The 22,349-nt window shown below is 42.0% G+C and overlaps 1 protein-coding gene across 2 annotated transcripts in view; it reads left to right on the top strand.

Moving 5' to 3' along the window:
- The window catches only part of DSP (desmoplakin), a 61,684-nt gene that overhangs the window by 12,883 nt on the left and 26,452 nt on the right, over window positions 1-22,349 (top strand). For both annotated transcript variants that reach the window (XM_087707494.1, XM_087707493.1), the window contains exons 2-11: window positions 1,283-1,385; window positions 3,351-3,499; window positions 4,882-5,053; window positions 12,137-12,265; window positions 13,484-13,534; window positions 15,598-15,759; window positions 16,595-16,699; window positions 17,588-17,683; window positions 19,194-19,319; window positions 21,665-21,817. In XM_087707494.1, coding sequence (XP_087563620.1) covers window positions 1,283-1,385; window positions 3,351-3,499; window positions 4,882-5,053; window positions 12,137-12,265; window positions 13,484-13,534; window positions 15,598-15,759; window positions 16,595-16,699; window positions 17,588-17,683; window positions 19,194-19,319; window positions 21,665-21,817 — 1,246 coding nt within the window. The remainder of the gene's footprint in view (window positions 1-1,282; window positions 1,386-3,350; window positions 3,500-4,881; window positions 5,054-12,136; window positions 12,266-13,483; window positions 13,535-15,597; window positions 15,760-16,594; window positions 16,700-17,587; window positions 17,684-19,193; window positions 19,320-21,664; window positions 21,818-22,349) is intronic.

Below are 22,349 nucleotides of genomic sequence, written 5' to 3'. Positions count from 1 at the left end.
GCGGCGTCCTCATGCACGCGCGCAGTGCACGCATGCGTACTAGCATCTGTGCGATGCTCCAGCTGCTCCTGGAGGATCCCTCAGGCGCTGTATGCGTTCTGCGCATGCGTGGAAGCGCAGAACTCGCCAAAACCGGGTAAGGAGCACGTGCGGGCGGGCCCTTCGCCGTTCCCGGAAGTTACTTACTTCCGGGTTCGCTGACCAACCGGTTCGCGGGGACCGCCGCGAACCGGTTGAAACCCACCCCTGGGGCACATACATCCCCAAAAAGAGAGTATCTGAACACATGGCCAAACCAAAAATTCATTTTCAGTAATGGAACAAATGAAACTTTTGCTCCTGGTTCCCCACCTTAGCCTCTTGCAACATCCTTTTAGGAGAAAACTGTACAGCTGGGAGTAGGAAACCTTTGTGTTGATAAACTGCAAACTATTCAGGAACCTGAAAGTATATATAAACATCTCTTCCATCTGGGCCTTGTGTCAAATATGTACTTGGGATGGTGTGACCTTGAAGTTGAAAGATCCTCCATGTATTGATTAATTACATACTGTTTTTTTGGATACCTTTAATTGAGTTAATTGGGAATGAGTAACAGGATCAAAGGAAGAAACTATCAAGGGTAACAAAGCAGGTATATATATTTGAAACGAGAAGCAAAAGCTCCAGTTCACCAAAAGGCAACTTTTGAGATAGTATTGACTGCTGGAAATATTCTGGGAGGGATTTCCAAAATGAAGCTTTTAGGAAGAAGGGCAAAGAAAACTGCATTTTATACTAGAGATTTAGTTGTGTTATCATACCCTATATGTCGTCCCCCCCCCCAGCTAATACTTAACACAGTTTTCTTCAACCCAGCATTCTCTACACTCTGATTCCTTGCAATTCTCTCGCTTATATTGACTGGCTAAAATAGGAGTTAAAGTTCAACGCATCGTAAAGATGCCAATTCAATGGTGAAAGCTGTATTAAGAACATTCTCTTAAATTTTCTCATCATTTGTATGGATTTGATCTATGGAAAAAAAAAACTCCCAATTCACAGCCGGTTAGCTGCCGTAGCATATTCCCACAGTAGTTTCACAGAGTGCAGACTCAGCATTGTAATACCATGAAAAGGAGTGACCCAAGTAATCATCAGGATCTTTCTGAAGTCGAGCAGGTTACAACACTTTAATTTAAATAAGGTGTGTTGTGTTCTTTCGGGAGAAAACACATTTATAATTAATGGTTGATTTCACACAGTGTAATTGGTATTCTCTTTCTCTCTCTTGCTCTTTCAGTCAAAATGGAATTGCTACCATGTCCCGCCGTCAGAACACCATTCAAGACCTTATGCAAAGCTGCTCGGATTGTCTCATGCGCGCTGAACTCATAGTGCAACCTGTAAGTTGGGAGATGGCATTGCTTCACTATTTTTTAATAATAAGTGAACAATGGCACATATCGCAGAAAGTAAATCAACATGTTACTAAGGAATGCGTAAAACGGTAGAACACTTGCTTATATAGTGAAAAGGTTTAGGGTTCATCTTCACCACACAGAGTAACCAAATCTTGCCCTGCTCATTTCAGGTTCTAAAAGATTAGGAATAATACCCATTGGGAGGTTCCTTGGAGTGTTACTGTCAGACAAATAGGCCACAAATAAATAGGTCGGATTCATATATTGGTTATGTACAGTGGTGGGTTTCAAATTTTTTTAGAACCTCTTCTGTAGGTGTGGCCTGCTTTGTGGGAGTGGCTTGCTGGCCATGTGACCAGGTGGGAGTGGCTTGCCAGCCATGTGACCGAGTGGGAGTGGCTTGCCAGCCATGTGACTGGGTGGGCATGGCCAACTTGTAAAATGTGGTGAAACCCACTTAACAACGCTCTTGCTTAGCAACCAAAATGTTGGCTCAGAAACTCTGGCATTTGAAGCGTGCAAGTCTTAAAGCTGTCAAGTTACAAGACCCTTGCACCCCTAACCTTTTAGAAAAAAACCCCAGGGGTGTTCAAACCTGACAGCTTTAAGACTTTAAGGTTTAGCTAGGACTCTTAGAGGTGGGCAGGGTGATTGGTGAGCCAGCCAATCAGTGAGCGGTGGGTGGGGCAAGTGTACGGATGGGCGGGGGAAGGGAGCTGCAACTGGCCTAAACAGCACGGTAGATTTGTGGAACCTCTTCTATAGAAGAGGTTAGAACTGGCAGGAACCGGTTCACCGGCAAAACCGCGCTCGACTAAACCACGCGTCGCTGATGTCATCAACAGGGCGACAACAGCGCGGAGACAGAAGCACGCTGTAAATGTACATGTTGATGACGTCAGCGACGCGGTTTAGTCGGGCGCGGTTTTGACGGGTCACGGCAGGAACCCACCCCTGGTTATGTAACACACTTGTGCTCGATTATTGAATAAACTTGAGTTGTATAGGTTCATATAACACACAAAGTGGTCACCAATGCTTGTGTTACTTCATGCTTGCAAAACCAGTCATAAATTATTTTGCTATTGGACTGCTTCCTACATTAAACATTATTTTTTTTAGATTCCCACATTAATTAACATTAAAATGCCAATTTGTCATGGCATATACATATATTTTATCTTTTGATAGCTGCTCTTAAGAAAGAAGAGTAATTTTATTCAATACCTGTTCATTCCTATAGAGATGCATCATCAATTAAAATTTTAGGCGTGGCTTCTTTTGGAAACCTCCTTCATTGTATACAGGATCCTTTTTTCGTGTCTCATTTTCTTTCTTTTTGTCCCCTGAATTTGGTGTTCTGCCAGTTAGCATCTCCAAGAGAACAGAGAGAGAGATGAGAAAGGGAGAGAGAAAGGGAGTGGGGGAGGGAGAGAGGAAGGGAGGGAATAAAAAAGTTAAATATGACCCAGTTGTCTTCACAGTGGCAAAAGCAATCTTTTACTTACTGGTCCCTGATTTACAATGGGTAAACCCACCACTGAATTGAACACTGTTCTTGCATTAGACTTGCATGCATGGAATTGTGTTGCACTCAAAATGTTGATTATGTGAGAAAAAATTGAAAAGAAAAGTAAAAGAATAAGCAAACATGTATGCAGCCTTACACTTGCTTGCACTGAATTACACTTGTCATTTTGGAAACAGCCCCCCCCCCAACCCCCCCAACACACATATATTTGGAGCCTTTTGCTATCTCTTTAGTGTCTGATCTTATGTGCATATTTTGGAAAGTCTATTTAGTTCAAATTGCAGTAGCTGTAATTGTCCAAATTCTGTTCAAAGACATGTGCAGTCTTTTATTTTTTAGTACTATTGATAAATTGATCTGTGTCTCTGTGTGTGTGTGTCAAAAGGGTGATTTATGCTTTATTTTAATTGTTTTAGGAACTGAAGTATGGAGAAGGTATCCAAATTAGCAGGAACCGAGAGCTGGAGGAGTGCTTTGGCCAGGCAAATGAACACATGGACATCCTTGATGGATTGATCGGAGAAATGAGACAGATGGGACAGCCATGTGATCACTACCAGAAAAAGTATGTTTGTACCTAAGTAGCATGACTGGGGTACTGAAGCAGTTACTTCCCTCACATTGAATAAACAAGTTGATGCATATTGATGATTACATATGGAAGATGGTTATTCTAGGCCAGTGGTTCCCAAACTTGGCAACTTTAAGACTTGTGGACTTCAACTCCCAGAATTCTCCAGCCAAGTTTGGGAACCACTGTTCTAGGTGATATACATCTAGAATTATGTGATGCAACCTTTATTTTGATGGACCCAGGGGGGTCAAACTGAAGACCCGTGGGCTGGATTCGGCCCATGGGTACTTAGATCTGGCCTGTGGGGCCGCCCTGGAAAATGTGAAGGACCGGCTCATGGCGCCTCTGCCAGTGAAAACGGGCTCCCAATCTCCATTTTCAGCTCGGCTGCCTACAAGCCTCTGCCAGTGAAAATGGAGCTTGGGGGGGACTGCATGCTCCGTTTTCGCTGGCAGAGGGCTGCAGGAGGCCGTCCCAGCCGAAAACGGAGATTGAGAGTCCATTTTCACTAGCAAAGGCACCACAGGTGCCCTTGACACGAGTGACATCAATCTGCCCCCCTGTCCCCCCCAGGTCAAACACAACCCTGATACGGCCCTGAATGAAATCTAGTTTGACACTCCTGGGCTAGATAGCAATAGCAGTTAGACTTATATACCGCTTCATAGGGCCTTCAGCCCTCTCTAAGTGGTTTACAGAGTCAGCATATCGCCCCCACAGTCTGGGTCCTCATTTCACCCACCTCGGAAGGATGGAAGGCTGAGTCGACCTTGAGCCGGTGAGATTAGAACCGCTGAACTGCAGATAACGGTCAGCTGAAGTGGCCTGCAGTACTGCACTGCGCCACCTCGGCTCTTTTTGAATAATAAATTATTCAGATCTCATCTAATGTCAGCATTCCTGGATAGAAAACACAAACTAGATAAATTAAATCTACTTGATTGTAAGGCTATATTAGTAGAATGTTGCAAACGTCCCTCCGCTACTTTTAATCTTTGATCAATTAGGACACAGGTCCTTCCTAAGTTTCTTTCTCTGACTATTAAGCGCCTCTGGGCTCCTCCCTCTCTTGTCTCGTCATTCCCTAGGCAAGATCTCTTTCCCTCACCCACACAGGTCATCCACACAGTCCATTACACTTGTGTGAATAATCAACACTTGAGTAAGGCATGGTGTCTTTCACGAATGTTATAAATTTATGAAGCTGGGCCTCAAATGCACTTCTAAGCTTTGATAAAAGCTATCACAGATGGGTAACCCAAATGGAAAACCAACCAGAAATATTAATAAATTTTAAAAGGTATGTAAACTAATCATCAGCAGAGACAAGCAAACTGTATTTCTCCTTCCTTACTGTTACGTTTTTCCTTTAGACTGCTTCAACTTCAAGAGCAGATGCGTGCCCTCTACAAGGCTATCAGTGTCCCTCGTGTCCGAAGGGCTAGCTCCAAAGGTGGTGGCTACAGCTCTCAGAGTGCATCAGGTTGGGATGAATACACTAGGCGTGTCACCAGTGAATGTCTGAACTGGATGAGACAGCAGAAGGTAAACTTGAATGAATATAGAAGGACTGTCAGAGCCAGGGGGAGGAGTTAAAAGAGGCATCAGTTTAGAATCCTTATTTAGGCACAAGTGAGCTAAGTCAACTCCCCCCTCCCTGCTTAGATGTTTTTGACCCTTATCTAACTAACTAACTGACTGTTAGTTGAGAAGATTTCTATGCATTAGCTTTTAGCAATAAATCAGTTAACTTGAACCTTCAGCCTGAATACTAAAAAAGGGTTTGTCGGAATGTCTTAATCAAAAAGCTTGTTTTCACAGTGCATGTATGAAAAACAAATTAAAAATCATTATTCACTCCTTCACTGCTGCCAATTCTCTACAAGATTGGAAGTAGCTGAATATGGAATCTCTGGTCAACTACAAGCAGGGGATGAAGGAAGGATGTAGATAAGTTAGATGATGTAAAGAAAGAAAGTATGTATGTCAAGAAGCTGCAGAGAAGGAGGGGCTTCTGATAAGAGAGGAATGACAGAAACACTTCTGCAACATAGTGGAAGAAGAAGAATTTTTAAAAATGCAGTGTCCCAAAGAAAATGTGATTTAGATATCAGTTCATAGCAATTTTCTAAGAGATGCTTATTGCTTAGAAACTGCCTCTTTGGTCCAAGGTAGAGATCTGGTAAAATAAAACAGCAGATTGAAGTAAATGTGATAATTTTTGATAATCTGAATAATCTTTGCAGGTAGTAGTAAAATGTTGATTTTCTTGTTGTTGCTTGGTTAAGAGATAGATTCTACCCAAGCCCAGTGTTCTGATATAATTATAGTTCTCCTGAACTTGGAGCCGTCTACATTAATATAATGGCTGGAGATAGGGAAATAGGTGTTCCCACACTAATCTGAAATCTCTTGAATGAAAGGATGCTTGCATTAATTCACCTTTATAAAACTCTACCATCTGTTCTTCTTACATTCTTATAAAGATACTTTTGACGAAGGGGGAAAAAAAACAGTTTTCAACTGTGTGTGTGAGACAATTTTCATCTGAAATTTAATGTGGGAGGAAAACCATTAAGTCAGAGGTGGGTTCCTATCAGTTCGCACCAGTTCGGTAGAACCGGTTCGTCAAATCTACCGAACCGGTTAGAAGAGGTTCCACCAGAAAGCAGGCCACACCTACAGAAGAAATTCCAAAAATTTTTGAAACCCACCACTGACAGACACACACACACACACACACACAAAGAGAGAGAGAGAGAGAGAGAGAGAGAGAGAGAAAGGAAGAAAGAAAAAAAGAAAAAAGTGAGAGAGAGATGAAAGAAAAAAGGAAAAAGGGACAGAGTCAAAAGGAAGGAAAGAGAGAGAGAGAGAAAGAAAAAAAGAAAGAAAGAAAGAAGAAAGAAAGAAAGAACGAACGAACGAACACACACGGCCGGCAAGCCACTCCCACCAGGTCACATGGCCGGCAAGCCATTCCCACCAGGTCACATGGCTGGCAAGCCACTCCCACAAAGGAGGCCACACCCACAGAGTAGGTTTGAAAAAAATTTGAAACCCACCACTGCATTAAGTTGATACATAAGAAAAATCTTCTTCCCTTAAACGTTTCGAGGGGGGAAAAAATGAGGACATTTATTTAAAAATGAATTGGAGCGTTTCAAATTTTGTAGCAAAAACAGACTTTGCTTTTCCTGGTGTTTGGAAGCCTGTTATAAATAGCCCTTTTGAGCCAGTTGCATGCAGCTTCCTTATCTTATCTCGTACTGTGACCTTCCCTGGCTTAATATTCTGTCTGCAAAGCTGAGCTACAGTGAGCCAAAGTAATACTTCCTCTTGTAACTGCAACACATGGGAAATTCTTCCCTGTAGCCCTAGCAGGCTTGCAAGTTTTATTTTCCAGTTGGTTTGCAGATAGGGAGACCTTTGAGCTAAGCACCTGGGTCAGGTTTCTCTGGGAGGAATGGAAGCTGGAAGGGAGCCACCCTTTTGTAGTTCTGCAGTGATGCTTGTTTAAACTTGCTGCTACTTTGACTAAAACAAAGCTGAAAAGAAGAAGGTGAAAGTCCTGTGTAACTTTCAGGAGGCCAATAACCTAAATTGGCATTGCTTGATGGAATTGTTCCAGCGTGAGTTAAGCATAGGTGTGGCTCAAGAGGGTGTGTGACTATTTGTAGCATTACACTACTGGCAGGATGTCTCATAAAGACTTTTTTTTAAAAATGTTCTTATAGCATTCTAGACAAAGGTGGCTCAGTGGCTGAGACGCTGAGCTTGTCCATCAGAAAGGTCTGCAGTTCGGCGGTTCAAATCCCTAGCGCCGCGTAACAGATTGAGCTCCTGAGGTTGTCCCAGCTTCTGCCAAACTGGCAGTTCGAAAGCATGTAAAAATGCAAGTAGAAAAATAGGAACCACCTTTGGTGGGAAGGTAACAGTGTTCGGTGCGCCTTTGGCGTTTAGTCATGCCTGTCACATGACCCCGGAGATGTCTTCGGACAGCGCTGGCTCTTTGGCTTTGAAACGGAGCACCGCCCCCTTGAGTCTGGAATGAGCAGCACATATGTGCGAGGGGAACCTTTACGTTTACCTTGTCATTCTAGAACAGCATCTCCTAAAAGGCCTCCAAATATAAAGTAGAGGAAAAGAATATATATATATATATATATATATATATATATATATATATATATATATATATATATATATATATATATATATATATATATATATATATATATATATATATATATGTTTTTTTATTTGTGCTGATAAATAAATAAAGGAAGACTAGTATAGATCTATTTCAAGCTATTTAGCTCTCATCAGCTAGCCATATCCTTACTGGGATTCGAACCTGTGCTCTATTGCCTTCCCAGGCAGGGAGTTAACCATTTGAGCTACAGAGAACGTCTCCTTTTATCAGCCAGCCAGGGTGGGAGGTATATACTTAAAGTCACAACCCCTGGTATGCCCAAGTGTGGGAGGAAGGTCACACTTCCACTCTCTGTCATTAGGCTCGTCACAAGAGTCCATCCAGACAGAAACCCAATATTTTTACTGTTGCCTTTGTTATATTTGTGTTTTTTTTATTTGTGCTGATAAATAAATAAAGGAAGACTAGTATAGATCTATTTCAAGCTATTTAGCTCTCATCAGCTAGCCATATCCTTACTGGGATTCGAACCTGTGCTCTATTGCCTTCCCAGGCAGGGAGTTAACCATTTGAGCTACAGAGAACGTCTCCTTTTATCAGCCAGCCAGGGTGGGAGGTATATACTTAAAGTCACAACCCCTGGTATGCCCAAGTGTGGGAGGAAGGTCACACTTCCACTCTCTGTCATTAGGCTCGTCACAAGAGTCCATCCAGACAGAAACCCAATATTTTTACTGTTGCCTTTGTTATATTTGTGTTTTTTTATTTGTGCTGATAAATAAATAAAGGAAGACTAGTATAGATCTATTTCAAGCTATTTAGCTCTCATCAGCTAGCCATATCCTTACTGGGATTCGAACCTGTGCTCTATTGCCTTCCCAGGCAGGGAGTTAACCATTTGAGCTACAGAGAACGTCTCCTTTTATCAGCCAGCCAGGGTGGGAGGTATATACTTAAAGTCACAACCCCTGGTATGCCCAAGTGTGGGAGGAAGGTCACACTTCCACTCTCTGTCATTAGGCTCGTCACAAGAGTCCATCCAGACAGAAACCCAATATTTTTACTGTTGCCTTTGTTATATTTGTGTTTTTTTATTTGTGCTGATAAATAAATAAAGGAAGACTAGTATAGATCTATTTCAAGCTATTTAGCTCTCATCAGCTAGCCATATCCTTACTGGGATTCGAACCTGTGCTCTATTGCCTTCCCAGGCAGGGAGTTAACCATTTGAGCTACAGAGAACGTCTCCTTTTATCAGCCAGCCAGGGTGGGAGGTATATACTTAAAGTCACAATATATATATATATATATATATATATATATATATATATATATATATATATATATATATATATATATATATATATATATATATATATATATATATATATATATATATATATATATATTTTCTTTTGGATTTTTAAAAAAATATTTGCATACCTTTGACAGTGAATGTTATCAAAACTTCCCGTGGTCATAGGAATATATTAGAGGAGTCTGATAGGGCCAATGATATCAACATTTTGTGTTTTATTTCTTTTGTATAATAAATAAAACAATCAAATAAGTGATACGTCAATATAATATAATATTTCTGTGATTTAAAGTAAGAGATAACTGGTAGGGTTTATGAAGTTTTTCCCTGAACAATCAATCAAAATATATGAGGTTGACCCAGATCCAGTACTGACCCAAATCAATCAACCTTTAATTGATGCCCATCAGTCTAGAAAAATTGACAAAACAATTTCTAAAACTTTGGAGCAACACAGAGTCTTGAAATGGAGAAAAATTGGGCAGTGGTAAATTTTTTCAACCGTTTCTTCAAATCAAGTGCATAAAATCACCCAGGAAATCACAAAAACAAAAAGAACATCCAATTATTACAATCCTCTCTTTACCCTTGCTAAAGCTAGTGTTAAAGCCAGATCAAAAAGGTTCTCATTACAATGATGAGTAGAAGCCATTGCTCACTAAGAACATGGATGCCCATTTCAACCAAGTTGATCTTCATGAAGTTTTGATAATACTCAGCAGCAAAGTTTTGCAAAAAAATCAGAAAATCTAAAGGGGTATTTGTTTTCCTAGAACTGTATTTCTTGTTCTCACAAACTAGGTCAAAATAACTGAGGACTAAGAATTATTGGAGTCATTGTTCTCATACTAGTTAGATTTTTGACTTATTGGATGGAATTGGAAATGGAAGCATCTGTTCGGAGAGAAGCAAGCTAGAGATAAGGAGAAATTGGTTCCACCACAAATCCATGAAGCCCTTATCCGCAGAGACATAAGCGTGAAGACTAATTTGCGCCGTTCGAAACGCTAAGGAAAAACGCGACCCTACCGCGATGACATAATCCCGGAGGGCAAATCCGCGCATTCCCAAGCACTCAGCATCCTAAACCTAACCCTAACCCTAAACCTAACCCTAAACCTAAACCTAACCCTAAAACAAAGCCCTAAACCTAATCCTAACCCTTACCTTAATTTAAATCTGCTTTCTGCCGCCGTGCTGTTTTAAAGCGCCCTTCTGTCGCCGCGCTGTTGTCGCGGCGGTGATGACGTGCGGTGATGACGTCGCGGCTTTAGCGACACGATTTTATCACCGCTATTTTGACTAGCGCGGTTTTGTCGTGCCATGGGAGAAATCTCCTGACAGTTGGAACAATTAATCTGTGGGAAAATTTGCCTAAAGAAGTTGTGAGTGCTCCAACAGTGGAAGTTTTAAGAAGAGATTGGTTAACTGTCTGAAATGGTATTAGGTTTCTTGGCTGAGTAGGGGTTAGACTAGAAGGCCTCCAAGGTCCCTTCCCTCAACTCTGTTACTCTGTTCTGTTCCTATAGCATGGTGTTTCTCAATGGCTGCAACTTTAAGATAGGGGTATCAAACCTGATCGCATCATATTGTGACGTATTGGGATTGTTTTTCCCCTTGTGAAGCCCGGGGTGAGCGTGGCCTGCGCAGGCTGGATTTGGCCCGCGTCCTGCATCTTTCACCCCCCCCTACTTTAAGTTGTATGATCTTCAACTCCCGGAATTCCCTCTGCCAGCATGTTGAAATCCACGCATCTTAAAATAGCTGAGGTTGAGAAAAGCTGTTGTAGCAGATTGACTGAACCCGAAGGGTAGAAGGCCAGAGGTCTCAAACTATTTTTCCAAAAAGTCCTCTGATTCCTGTTCATACCCTGTTCCCTGATTAGATTTAGATTTAGATTTATTTTATTTGTATGCCACCCTTCTCCGGGAGGGACTCAGGGCGGCGAACAACTCAAGGGGGAAAGGGAAACATAGAACACAATACAAGAAGTTAAAATAGCCAAGAATCACACAACCACACAAGTCGAGAGGGGAGGGGAACTCATCAACCCCAGGCCTGCCGGCAAAGCCAGGTTTTGACGGCTTTTCGGAAGGCCTGGAGAGAGGTGAGGGTCCGAATCCCTGCAGGGAGTTCGTTCCAGAAGGCCGGAGCAGCCACAGAGAAGGCCCTCCCCCGGGTGGTAGCCAGGTGGCATTGGCTGGTAGACGGAACCCGGAGGAGGCCGAGCCTTTGTGATCTAATGGGTCTTTGGGAGGTAATTGGCAGCAGGCGGTCTCTCAAGTACCCAGGTCCAATACCATAAGGGCTTTATAAGTTACGACTAGCACTTTGAAGCGTATCCAGAGACTGATCGGTAGCCAGTGCAGCTCGCGGAAGATAGGTGTAACGTGGGTGTACCGAGGTGCACCCACAATCGCTCGCGCAGCTGCGATTAGGAGGAGTAGCAAGGTAGTTTCCGCTGCCACTTCCTGTTATCTGGCATCACCCAGATGAATGAAAGAAACAAGGCTCTTGCAGTGTAAATAACAAATTAGTTCCTGTAATGAACTTCCAGGCTGTGTGATGTAGAGACATGTGGCAAGAGAGTTTGATCCTATTTTCTTGCCTGCAAAAGGAAAACAGTAAAATTTTATTATAAAAAAGGGCAGATTAAAATGCAACACTTTTTTTAAAAAAAAACTATAAATATTCAAAATGAAGGAGATCAGTTACAGAGCTACTTGCAGGAGAACAGCAGATTGATTAAACAAAAGATAAAAATGTTTTATATACTTCTAGCAGGCTGCAATATGCTGTTGGACCTGGACAGATAGGATTTCTCTGGCCTAAAGTCATAGTAAAGAGACGAGGAAATTCTAAATATTTTTAATATCAAGGTTTTTCCAGAGAAAAATACTAGATTTTTGGAATGTGCCTGAATTCAAGGCTCATATAAAAAGGCTTCACAATTTAAATGATGCAAATGATGATCCTGTGATTTTGCATCACTTTACATTTAAAGAACCAATTGTAACTAACAACTCTTGTTAGCACAAGCACCGTCAGCAGGAAGTTGGGGAATCAAATTCCATTTGGAAAGTAATGATGGGGTTTATTTAATTTTGGGTTGGTGCATTTATGAATGAAGTACCAATTAATGCACTTTTCTTTTCAGACTGAAATGGAGTTAGTAAAATGGGGATTTGATGCTACAGCCATTGAACAACAAATCGCGGAGCATAGAAGATTCCATAATTCTATTGGAGACTATCGTTGGCACTTGGATAAGGTGAAAACTGATCTGGTAGGTGGCCATGTGTACTTCTCTTTTTAGACTGTTGACTGTATATGTTATTATCAAGTGCATATTGTTGCTAACTTATTTAACAATAAATATTATTAAAATCTAAGTCTTCACCCTTGAGAAAAAACTGTAGCTTCTTTACCATCACCACATTTTTTCCTCACACACAAATAATGATGCATACTTTTTCTGGGTTCCCCGACAAATGCGCGCTTGACAAAAGCGCGCCCGACGAAACTGCGGTGACAAAACCGCGAGTTCTAAATCGCGCCGATGAATGAGCGCAGAAGCGCGCCAACAGAAGCGCGCTCTAAACCTAACCCTGAACCTAACCCTGAACCTAACTCTAAACCTAACCCTAAACCTAACCCTGAACCTAACCTTAAACCTAATCCTGAACCTAACCCTAAAACTAACCCTAAAACGAACCCTAAAACGAACCCTAAACCTAACCTAAACTTAACCCTAAACCTAACCCTGAACCTAACCCTGAACCTAACCCTAAAACTAACCCTAAAACTAACCCTAAAACTAACCCTAAAACCTAACCCTAAAACTAACCCTGAACCTAACCCTTACCTTAACTTAAATCGCGCTGTTGGCGGCGCGCTGTTGTCGGCGTGCTGTTGTCGGCGAGCTGTTGGCGGCACGTTGATGACGTTGCGGTTTTCGCACCGCGGTTTCGTCGGCGCGCTTTTGTCATGCGCGCATTTGTCGGGTCACGCTTTTTCTGCCTATTGCTTTTTTATATTAAACTGGGAATTTGAGATTAATGGAAAAGGGTTGCAGAACCAACATTAGACATTCTGGTATCCTACCAAATTATACCCACAATTCTCTGCTCTATTCTTCCCAGTTCCATTCTCTCCCGGATTCTCATTGGATAAATTGAATGACCAGTTCAGTGGCGTTCTAACAAAGATTTTTGTTGGATTCATATTTGGCCATTAGGTAATCGAATGTTGGTTGGATTAAAAAAAATTCCTGTGGTATAATCAAGGTTGGATAAGCACAGATTTCCAATCCTGCGTCTTGCATTTAACTCAGCACTCATCCGTATTTTCTTGCAGAATTATGTTCCCTCTTTTCTATTATGATAAAAAGAGTGTCCCAAATACTACTGCCTTAGGTTCTCCTGCTTTTAGTGAAAATCCCCAATCTCCCATCTATTTTCCCTGTTTGCTTAGACACCTGTTTTCTTTATTCTTTACTTAACAGCGTGAGAAGGCTGCTGTTCATCAGCTGGAAGAAGAATATGAATATCTCTTGGTAAGCTATTTTTTTATTTTATTCTTAAAACACATGTTTTGCCTAGTTATTAAGGTAAATTTCAGCATCAGGTTTGCATTTAGGTTTAAGTAGGAAGGAAAATTCGTACATTTTTCTCATACGAGATGTGATTCCAAAACCAGGGCATCATTTGACTTCCGTAGAAATATTGGAGTTGAATAAGGAATACAGCGTTAGATATATTCTTTCTCCTCTGCAGTCCAGCAATGGGAGCAACTGTGCGCTGAAAATATCCTATTTATCCTCTTTAGGAAAGAAGAGTTATGTACAAATGAAAATAATATTTGCTCTTTTCTATCATCAACAATGTAAAATGATTTTAGAAATATTCTCTGATCCTTTATTTGCCATCTTTTATCCTCCTAAGTGATAGTTTAGCAAACATAATGCCAGATTGAGATGTATTCCACTGTCCATTACTTATATTTCTTAGCCAAAGCTAATCTTCCCTGGATATTGTGAGATAAAATGAAGGAGGAGGACAATATCTATATGTCCCTATGTTTCTTAGTGAAAGACATAAAGCATATACAATAAGTAAATCAATTTCATAGTAGACTGGAACCTTTTTAAACAGACACCTGCATTTTGATAGAGCTTCCAGATAGAAAAGTTTGCTAAAAGCTTTTTATTTTAAAAAAACAAACTTCAAAAATGATCTACTGTAGCAATTCCGGTCAGTCAGTCATTTTATTTCACTCGCTGACCAGCAAAAGAAATATATTCATGTCAGGGGCGAGCAGAATCCAATTTAACTATTGTCTATAAATACAGCAACTCTGTGTCTAAAGTCTGTTAGCAATACTTGTTGAAATTTCTACCTGGCAACTTGTCCTGTCTTGGAAAGACGGAGCAGAATTTTGATTTTTCTTGTAAAATGTCAAGAAACCACAGTTTGGACATGACTGGGGTATATTAAGCATCTTGGCCATTTGTTTTTATTTAATTAATTAATTAATTAATTAATTAACTTGTATGCCATCCACTCTCGGAAGAGTCAGGGCGACTTACAAATAAAGGTGGGGATATAAAAATAAAAAAGCAACAATTAAAAATACGACAACAGTCATAACTTAGGATGGGGTTGGATAATTCAACAGCCCCAGGCCTGCCGGAACAGCCAAGTCTTGGTCGCTTTGCGGAAGGCCGGAAGGGTAGTAAGGGTCCAGATCTCAACAAGGAGATCGTTCCAAAGGGTTGGAGCAGCCACAGAGAAGGCCCTCCCCCGGGGGGTTACCAGCCGACATTGGCCGGCAGATGGAATTCGGAGGAGGCCTAGTCTGTGGGATCTAATAGGTCTTTGGGAGGTAATTGGCAGGAGGCGGTCTCTCAGGTAGCCAGGTCCAATACCATGTAGGGCTTTAAAAGTAACGACTAGCACCTTGAAGCGTGTCCGGAGACCAATAGGAAGCCAGTGCAGCTCGCGGAGGATAGGTGTGACGTGGGTGTACCTGGGTGCACCCACAATCGCTCGCGCGGCTGCATTCTGGACTAGCTGAAGTCTTCGAACACTCTTCAGGGGCAGCCCCATGTAGAGCGCGTTACAGTAATCTAGTCTTGAGGTCACGAGGGCGTGGGTGACTATCCGAAGGGCCTCCCGGTCCAGATAGGGTTGCAATTGGTGCACCAGGCGAACCTGGGCAAAGGCCCCCCCTGGTGACAGCCGACAAATGATGTTCTAGTGTCAGCTGCGGATCCAGGAGGACTCCCAAATTGCGAGCCCTCTCTGAGGGGGGGTATAATTTCACCCCCCCAGGCTAAGAGATGGAATAGCTGGACCATCCTTGGGAGGGAGCATCAATAGCCACTGAGTCTTGTCGGGATTGAGTGCAAGCTTGTTCGTTCCCATCCAGACCCTGACAGCCTCCAGGCACTGGCACATCACTTCTACCGCTTCACTGAGTTGGCACGGTTTTTCAGTGTGTGATGGCTTCATTGCTCCCCCCGCCCTCTTACCACATTTTCTGTACTATGTTTTGTACTCTTACGCGTTGATCATTCAATGAAAAAAGCGTTATTGATTCCTTGATGTTGTTTTGTAGAGGTTCTCCTTTGAACGAATGGATCAGCTGCGCCAGCTGCAGAACATCATCCAAGCCACTAGCAGGGAAATCATGTGGATCAATGACTGCGAGGAGGAAGAACTTCTGTATGATTGGAGTGACAGAAACACTGAAATTTCGAGGAAGCAAGAAACCTTCTCAGTGAGTTAATGATACAAATAAAACTCATTCGAGAACTTAATGGTTCGGTTATTTTTCTTTTTGAAAGATTGCAAACCCTTTTGTCTTTTGAAATGCAGAATAATCTGGTTATTGGTAGAAGTTTTAAATTCTGCAATACTTCGAAAGGTTTTTACTAGTTTCAAGATGGAGAACCTCTTTAGCCATTCTGAGAGTTTATAAGAAAAGGAGCATAATGATTGACGCTTCCTCTTTACAAGCCTCTTTCAGAAAATGTGCCCTTTCTAGCATTGGAGAAGGTCAAGGCTTTCATTGGGAGATATGCTTCTTCTTTTTCTTTTTTTAAAGGGAAGATGAAAAACTTTAGGAGAGGAAATCGTCAATCTGGGAATCAGCATAAATCTATTCAACTTTATTGTCCATGCTAGTGTTATGATCGTATTGAGGTTTTAAAGCAGATTTTAATTTAATTAATTACAATTTCATTTGGAACTTCCACTCTAATGTTAGGAGAAATTGGACACAGGCATTCAATTTCAAAATAGAAGGGACACCGCAGTGAAATAAAAGAAAAACAAGTGGAGGAAATGAGATCAATGAGAGAAGAGGGGAATGAATCCTCAACATAGGCTTGGAGACAGATAGGATGCAGCTTATAGTTGAATGGGATTGATAGATATGGGTGATATTTTGAGTGCTTATTTCGACAAAAGTGTTCCTAGCATCGCAGAGAAGAAATTGCCTGCTGGGATTGCAAACAGAACACAATTATATAAAAACTTAATAAATATTAAATGTACCGATCCCTTTTTCCTATTGAAACTGAGTTTAAATCCAAGTCCTTGCCTACTTACAGAAACGCATGAGCCAGCTCGAAGTTAAAGAAAAGGAACTCAATAAACTTAAACAAGAATGTGATCAGTTGGTGCTCAGCCAGCACCCAGCTTCTGACAAAATTGAGGTATGTTTTCAACTTCCTACATTTTTATCCTGAGATTATTTTTGGAACAACATGACATTTCATTGAAGTGAAAGCTGGTAATGAAGTCTTGTCCCCCGAACTGTACTATCAGACAGCCTCTTTTGATCAAGAAGTAGTCTTGAAAATAGCAATAGCAGTTAGACTTATATACCGCTTCATAGGGCTTTCAGCCCTCTCTAAGCGGTTTACAGAGTCAGCATATCGCCCCCACAGTCTGGGTCCTCATTTCACCCACCTCGGAAGGATGGAAGGCTTGAGTCAACCTTGAGCCGGTGAGGTTAGAACCGCTGAACTGCAGAGAACGGTCAGCTGAAGTGGCCTGCAGTACTGTACCCTAACCACTGCGCCACCTCGGCGCAGAGCTAAATATGCAAAGCTAAATGCAAATATGAGGGGCCCATTGCTAATTTTCAAAAGCACACTTTAGAACCAGCTACTGTAACAAAAAAAATGTTAACCTATTAAATCGTAATTAACACGGATCCTTAATGTTGGGCCATTTTGGATTTGTAGAGGAAGCTTTACATTCTCCACATAGTGACCAGCTAGTCAACTAGTAACTGTAAGATGAACAATAGGATAAAAAATGCTAAGAGGAAGATATTTTTCTTTGTTTGTGCATTCTGGTTTTCATTGCCTTTCCTCAGTGGGGCTTCTATAAACAAACTAGGAAAAAACGACAAGTCAGATTTTATTAGTAGGCAAAGCAGAAATCCGGTCATGGATGTAGACTTGATTTTTGACTCTTGGTCCCTTCCAGCTAAGGTAGATAATTTTGAAGATTAAAAAAATGAGTTGCAAGCCGAAAAATAAACCAAATTACGTTATCAGAATTCAGAACCAATGGCAATTTGTTTAAATGTGCAGGCCTATATGGATACATTACAAACTCAGTGGAGTTGGATTCTTCAGATCACCAAGTGCATTGATGTTCATCTCAAGGAAAATGCAGCCTACTTTCAGGTATGTATTGGTTTACAGAAGCTATAAATAATTTATAAAAGTACTTTTTATCATTTCAATCCATATTGGCTCTGTTTAGTTAGAAAAATACAGATAAATTAGATTCTAACCAATAATTGTGCGTACTAACTGTCTTAATGTAAGCATTTTTAATTTGGCTTGTAGTAATGATGACTTGGGGGGACGCAATGGCTCAGTGGCTAAGACACTGAGCTTGTCGATTAGAATGGTCAGCGGTTCGTTGATGCATAACGGAGTGAGTTCCCGTTACTTGTCCCAGCTTCTGCCAACCTAGCGGTTTGAAAGCATGTAAAAATGCAAGTAGAAAAATAGGGACCACCTTTGGCGGGAAGGTAACAGCGTTCCGTGCACCTTCGGCGTTTAGTCATGCCGGTCACATGACCACAGAGACGTCTTCGGACAGCGCTGGCTCTTCGGCTTTGAAACGGAGATGAGCACCGCCCCCTAGAGTCAAGAATGACTAGCACATATGTGTGAGGGGAACCTTTACCTTTAATGATGACTTGTGGAATATAGCATCTAAAGGTAGATTCAATTCTTAAAGAGTATACAGTGGTACTTTGGAACTCAGCTGCTTTGAAACTCACTGAATTTGGTACTCAACAAACTCAATGTTTGGTACTCAACACACAAGCTAGAATTTGTTGGTGTCGGCTGCCTTGTGACTCATTACATTATTCTTTTTGGAAAAACATTGTTTACTACTCATCATTATTAGTACACAATGTGTCTCCTGGAACCAATTCACATTGAGTACTGAGGTACCACTGTATATAACACAATAATACAACAATACAATAGCAGAGTTGGAAGGGACCTTAGAGGTCTTCTAGTCCAAATCCCCTGCCTAGGCAGGAAACCCTATACCATTCCAGACAAATGGCTATCCAACATCTTCTTAAAGACTTGCAGTGTTGGGGCATTCACAACTTCTGGAGGCAATTTCTGTTACACTGATTAATTGTTCTAACTGTCAGGAAATTTCTCCTTAGTTCTAGGTTGCTTCTCTCCTTGATTAGTTTCCACCCATTGCTTCTTGTCCTACCCTCAGGTGCCTTGGAGAATAGCTTGACTCCCTCTTCTTTGTGGCAACCCCTGAGATATTGGAAGGCTGCTATCATGTCTCCCCTAATCCTCCTTTTCATTAAACTAGACACACCCAGTTCCTGCAGCCGTTCTTCATGTGTTTTAGTCTCCAGTCCCCTAATCTTCTTTGTTGCTCTTCTCTGCACTCTTTCCAGAGTCTCCACATCTTTTAGATCGTCTTCAGTAACCTTCTTATTATGTATTATGTTCTCATACATCTATATTCTTGAAAAAGCAGTGCATTGATATTCTTAACCTCTTGCATTTTATATGGGGCATCTCAAAAGTCTTAGTGCAGTTTTAATCTGCGTTGCAGTAAGACTTTTGGGGATACCCTGTATATCCCACGAAAACCCAAGATACGAACGAGACTGTTAAATGTGTCTTTTTGTTCCATGTGTAGTTTTTTGAGGAAGCCCAATCGACTGAGAACTACTTGAAGAATTTGCAGGATGTCATCAGGAAAAGGTTCATCTGTGATAAAAATATGTCCTTGCAAGTTCTGCTGGAGCAGATTAAAGAATTAGAGGTATGGATGCATCTGTCTGTTATTGCACCACAAACGCTCAGCAGTCTGTATAGGTAGTCCTCAACTCGCGATGGCAATTCGGTCCAGAATTTCTGTTGCTAAACGATGCAATCCCGGTACGACTGCACCATTTAGCAATAGCAAGTCATGAAGTTGCCATTCAATACCTAGATCCTATATTGTTTGGAAAGGCAACTTCCTGCTGGTTTCCCCACAACCAAAATCGGTAGAGAAGTCAGCAGGAAGCTGCAAATCCCAGGCTGGCAGGCAGGTTAGTGACTGTTAGAATAGAATAGAATAGAATTTTATTATTTATATGCCGCCCTTCTCCGGGAGGACTCAGGGCGGCGAACAATTCAAGCGGGGAAAAAGGGGAACATAAAAACGAAATACAAATAATAAAAATAAGCAACAGTCGCACAACCATACATGTCGAGAGGGGAGGGAACTCATCACCCCCAGGCACGCCGGCAAAGCCAGGTTTTGACGGCTTTTCGGAAGGCCTGGAGAGAGGTGAGGGTCTGAATCCCTGCGGGGAGTTCATTCCAGAGGGCGGGAGCTGCCACAGAGAAGGCCCTCCCCCGGGTAATAGCCAGATGGCATTGGGTGGTAGATGGCACCCGGAGGAGGCCGACCCTGTGCGATCTAATGGGTCTTTGGGAGGTAATTGGCAGCAGGCGGTCTCTCAAGTACCCAGATCCAATACCATGAAGGGCTTTATAAGTTACGACTAGCACCTTGAAGCGTATCCGGAGACCGATCGGTAACCAGTGCAGCTCGTGGAGGATAGGTGTAACGTGGGTGTACCTAGGTGCACCCACAATCGCTCGCGCGGCTGCGTTCTGGACGAGTTGAAGTCTCCGAATACTCTTCAGGGGCAGCCCCATGTAGAGCTGCCCCATGTTGCCAGATAGGGAAGGGAGCAAAGAGGTGCAGGAGAGGGTTGGTGCGGTTGTGAGGAGATATATGAATGGTTGCATGAGCGCAGAGAGGCTAGGATGCATGGATAAGGCACACTTACTCCAGTGACCTGTCACTTTCCCTGTTGCATTCCCCACTGACTTTCTAGGAAAATTGGCAGGAGGTTTTATAAAAGGCAATTGTGATTGAGAGTCACTGCACCCAGACATAAATGTGAACCAGTTGCCAAGATTGTGATAGGGAGACCATGAGGGTGCATGGCTGGCCAGAACTCTGAGAATTGGTTGTGAGCATCATTTGTTCAGTGCTATCGCTGTTTAGCAAATACCTTGTGCAGCACTTACAATGGTGATGAAGAGGGACGTGCAGTCAGGGGAGGCAGAGCCTCACCACTGTCATCATAAAAAGAAAAAAAAATGTAAAAGGAAAAAGGCTGAGCTAGTTGCTGCCAGAGTCACAGTGGATGACTCTGCTTAGTGCTTCACTGTTTTAAAAAGCCTCTAAAAAAGCGCCCTCTACAGGAGGAGGCGGGAGGTGCCTCATCTAGCCTGAGAAGAAAAAGAATGAAGGAAAACTTTTTCGCAAAGGAGAAAAACAAATGCTGTCGCTTTAAACCGGAACTGAGCATGCCTGGCTGTGGAATTCTGGGAGTTGAAGTCCACAAGTCTAAAAAAATTTGAAACCCCTGTGTCAGTGCCTCACCAGCCATAAACCTCACCGCACGTCACTGGTGATGAAAATGTAACTGCACTGGTCTGTGAAGCAAAGGAAAGCTGAAGTAAGATAACATGCATAGCTGCAGTTTCCTTAGCACTTCACTTAGCAATTGAGTTGCCCATCCCAGTTATGATCACTGAATGAGAGCTACCTGTGGTCTTCTATATCACATCACTCTGTCCACATACAAAATGCTCTGCGTTTGAAAGGAAATCAGAGTAGTGCCATCCATCTTAATTATATGTTGATAAAGCACTCATGAAATGATAAAAAATAATGTGCTTGATTCAGTGGTGGGTTTCAAAAATTGTTGGAACCTACTCTGTGGATGTGGCCTCCTTTGTGGGGGTGGCTTGCCACCCATGTGACTGGATGGGAGTGGCTTGCCGCCCATGTGACTGGATGGGAGTGGATTGCCGCCCATGTGACCAGATGGGAGTGGCTTGCTGCCCATGTGACCGGATGGGAGTGGCTTGCTGCCCATGTGACCGGATGGGAGTGGCTTGCTGCCCATGTGACCGGATGGGAGTGGCTTGCTGCCCATGTGACCGGATGGGAGTGAATTGATTTAAAGCTTGTTATGATGGAACTGTCAATGAAATACTGACCTCTGCCTATAATTTCAGTTAAAATTCAATTTGACACAACAGCAATGACAGTTTGGTGTTTAAATAAAGTTGTTAATCACGACTTTTTTTTCCTTCTAGGCTGAGCGAGATAAAATCCTGGAATATAAAAGGCAGGTCCAAAATTTGGTGAATAAGTCAAAGAAGATAGTACAGTTGAAACCCCGTAACCCTGAGTATAAGTCCAGTAAGCCCATCATTCTCAGGGCTCTCTGTGACTATAAACAAGATCTGGTAAGAATCCCATTATTACAGCTCCTTGTATTAATAATGCCATGTAGAACATTCTGTGGCCTAAATTTTTGAGCCTTCCATCATCCCAAGGTTGGCAAATGAGGACCAGAATATTGGGGGACAATAAGCTGACCCTCTAAACTGCTTACAGAGAGTTGTAAAGCACTATGGTGTATAAAGTACTATTGCTATTAATTATGTGACTTAAATGCAACTGCTCTCCTTATAAATGTCATGCAGAATGTTTCAAAAATGGTAAAACTGGATCTTTGTTCAGAAATATAACATCGTAGAGCCCTCTTAGCAAATTCCGGAGGTTGGTGGAGAGTCATTCGTATGAACTAACTGTTCTAGAGTAAGCAAACTGACTAACTGTTCTAGAGTCACGAGTAGTACATTATTGTGTTCTACACTAACTACGATTCCGGGAAATGATTTAAGAGTATAAAACATATTTATAGTAATGCAATTTTATCAGAGCTAGTTGAAAACATTTTTGCAAGCCTTCTATAACAGTGTTTCTCAACCTTGG

Source organism: Thamnophis sirtalis, unplaced genomic scaffold (genome assembly GCF_051295495.1).
Source record: "Thamnophis sirtalis isolate CommonGarterSnake01/CBP01778 unplaced genomic scaffold, rThaSir2_p1.2 scaffold_2, whole genome shotgun sequence".
NCBI classification, from domain to species: Eukaryota; Metazoa; Chordata; class Lepidosauria; order Squamata; family Natricidae; genus Thamnophis; species Thamnophis sirtalis.
The sequence above is the reverse complement of the archived record's forward strand: the minus strand, read 5'-3'. Positions and strand labels throughout refer to the sequence as shown.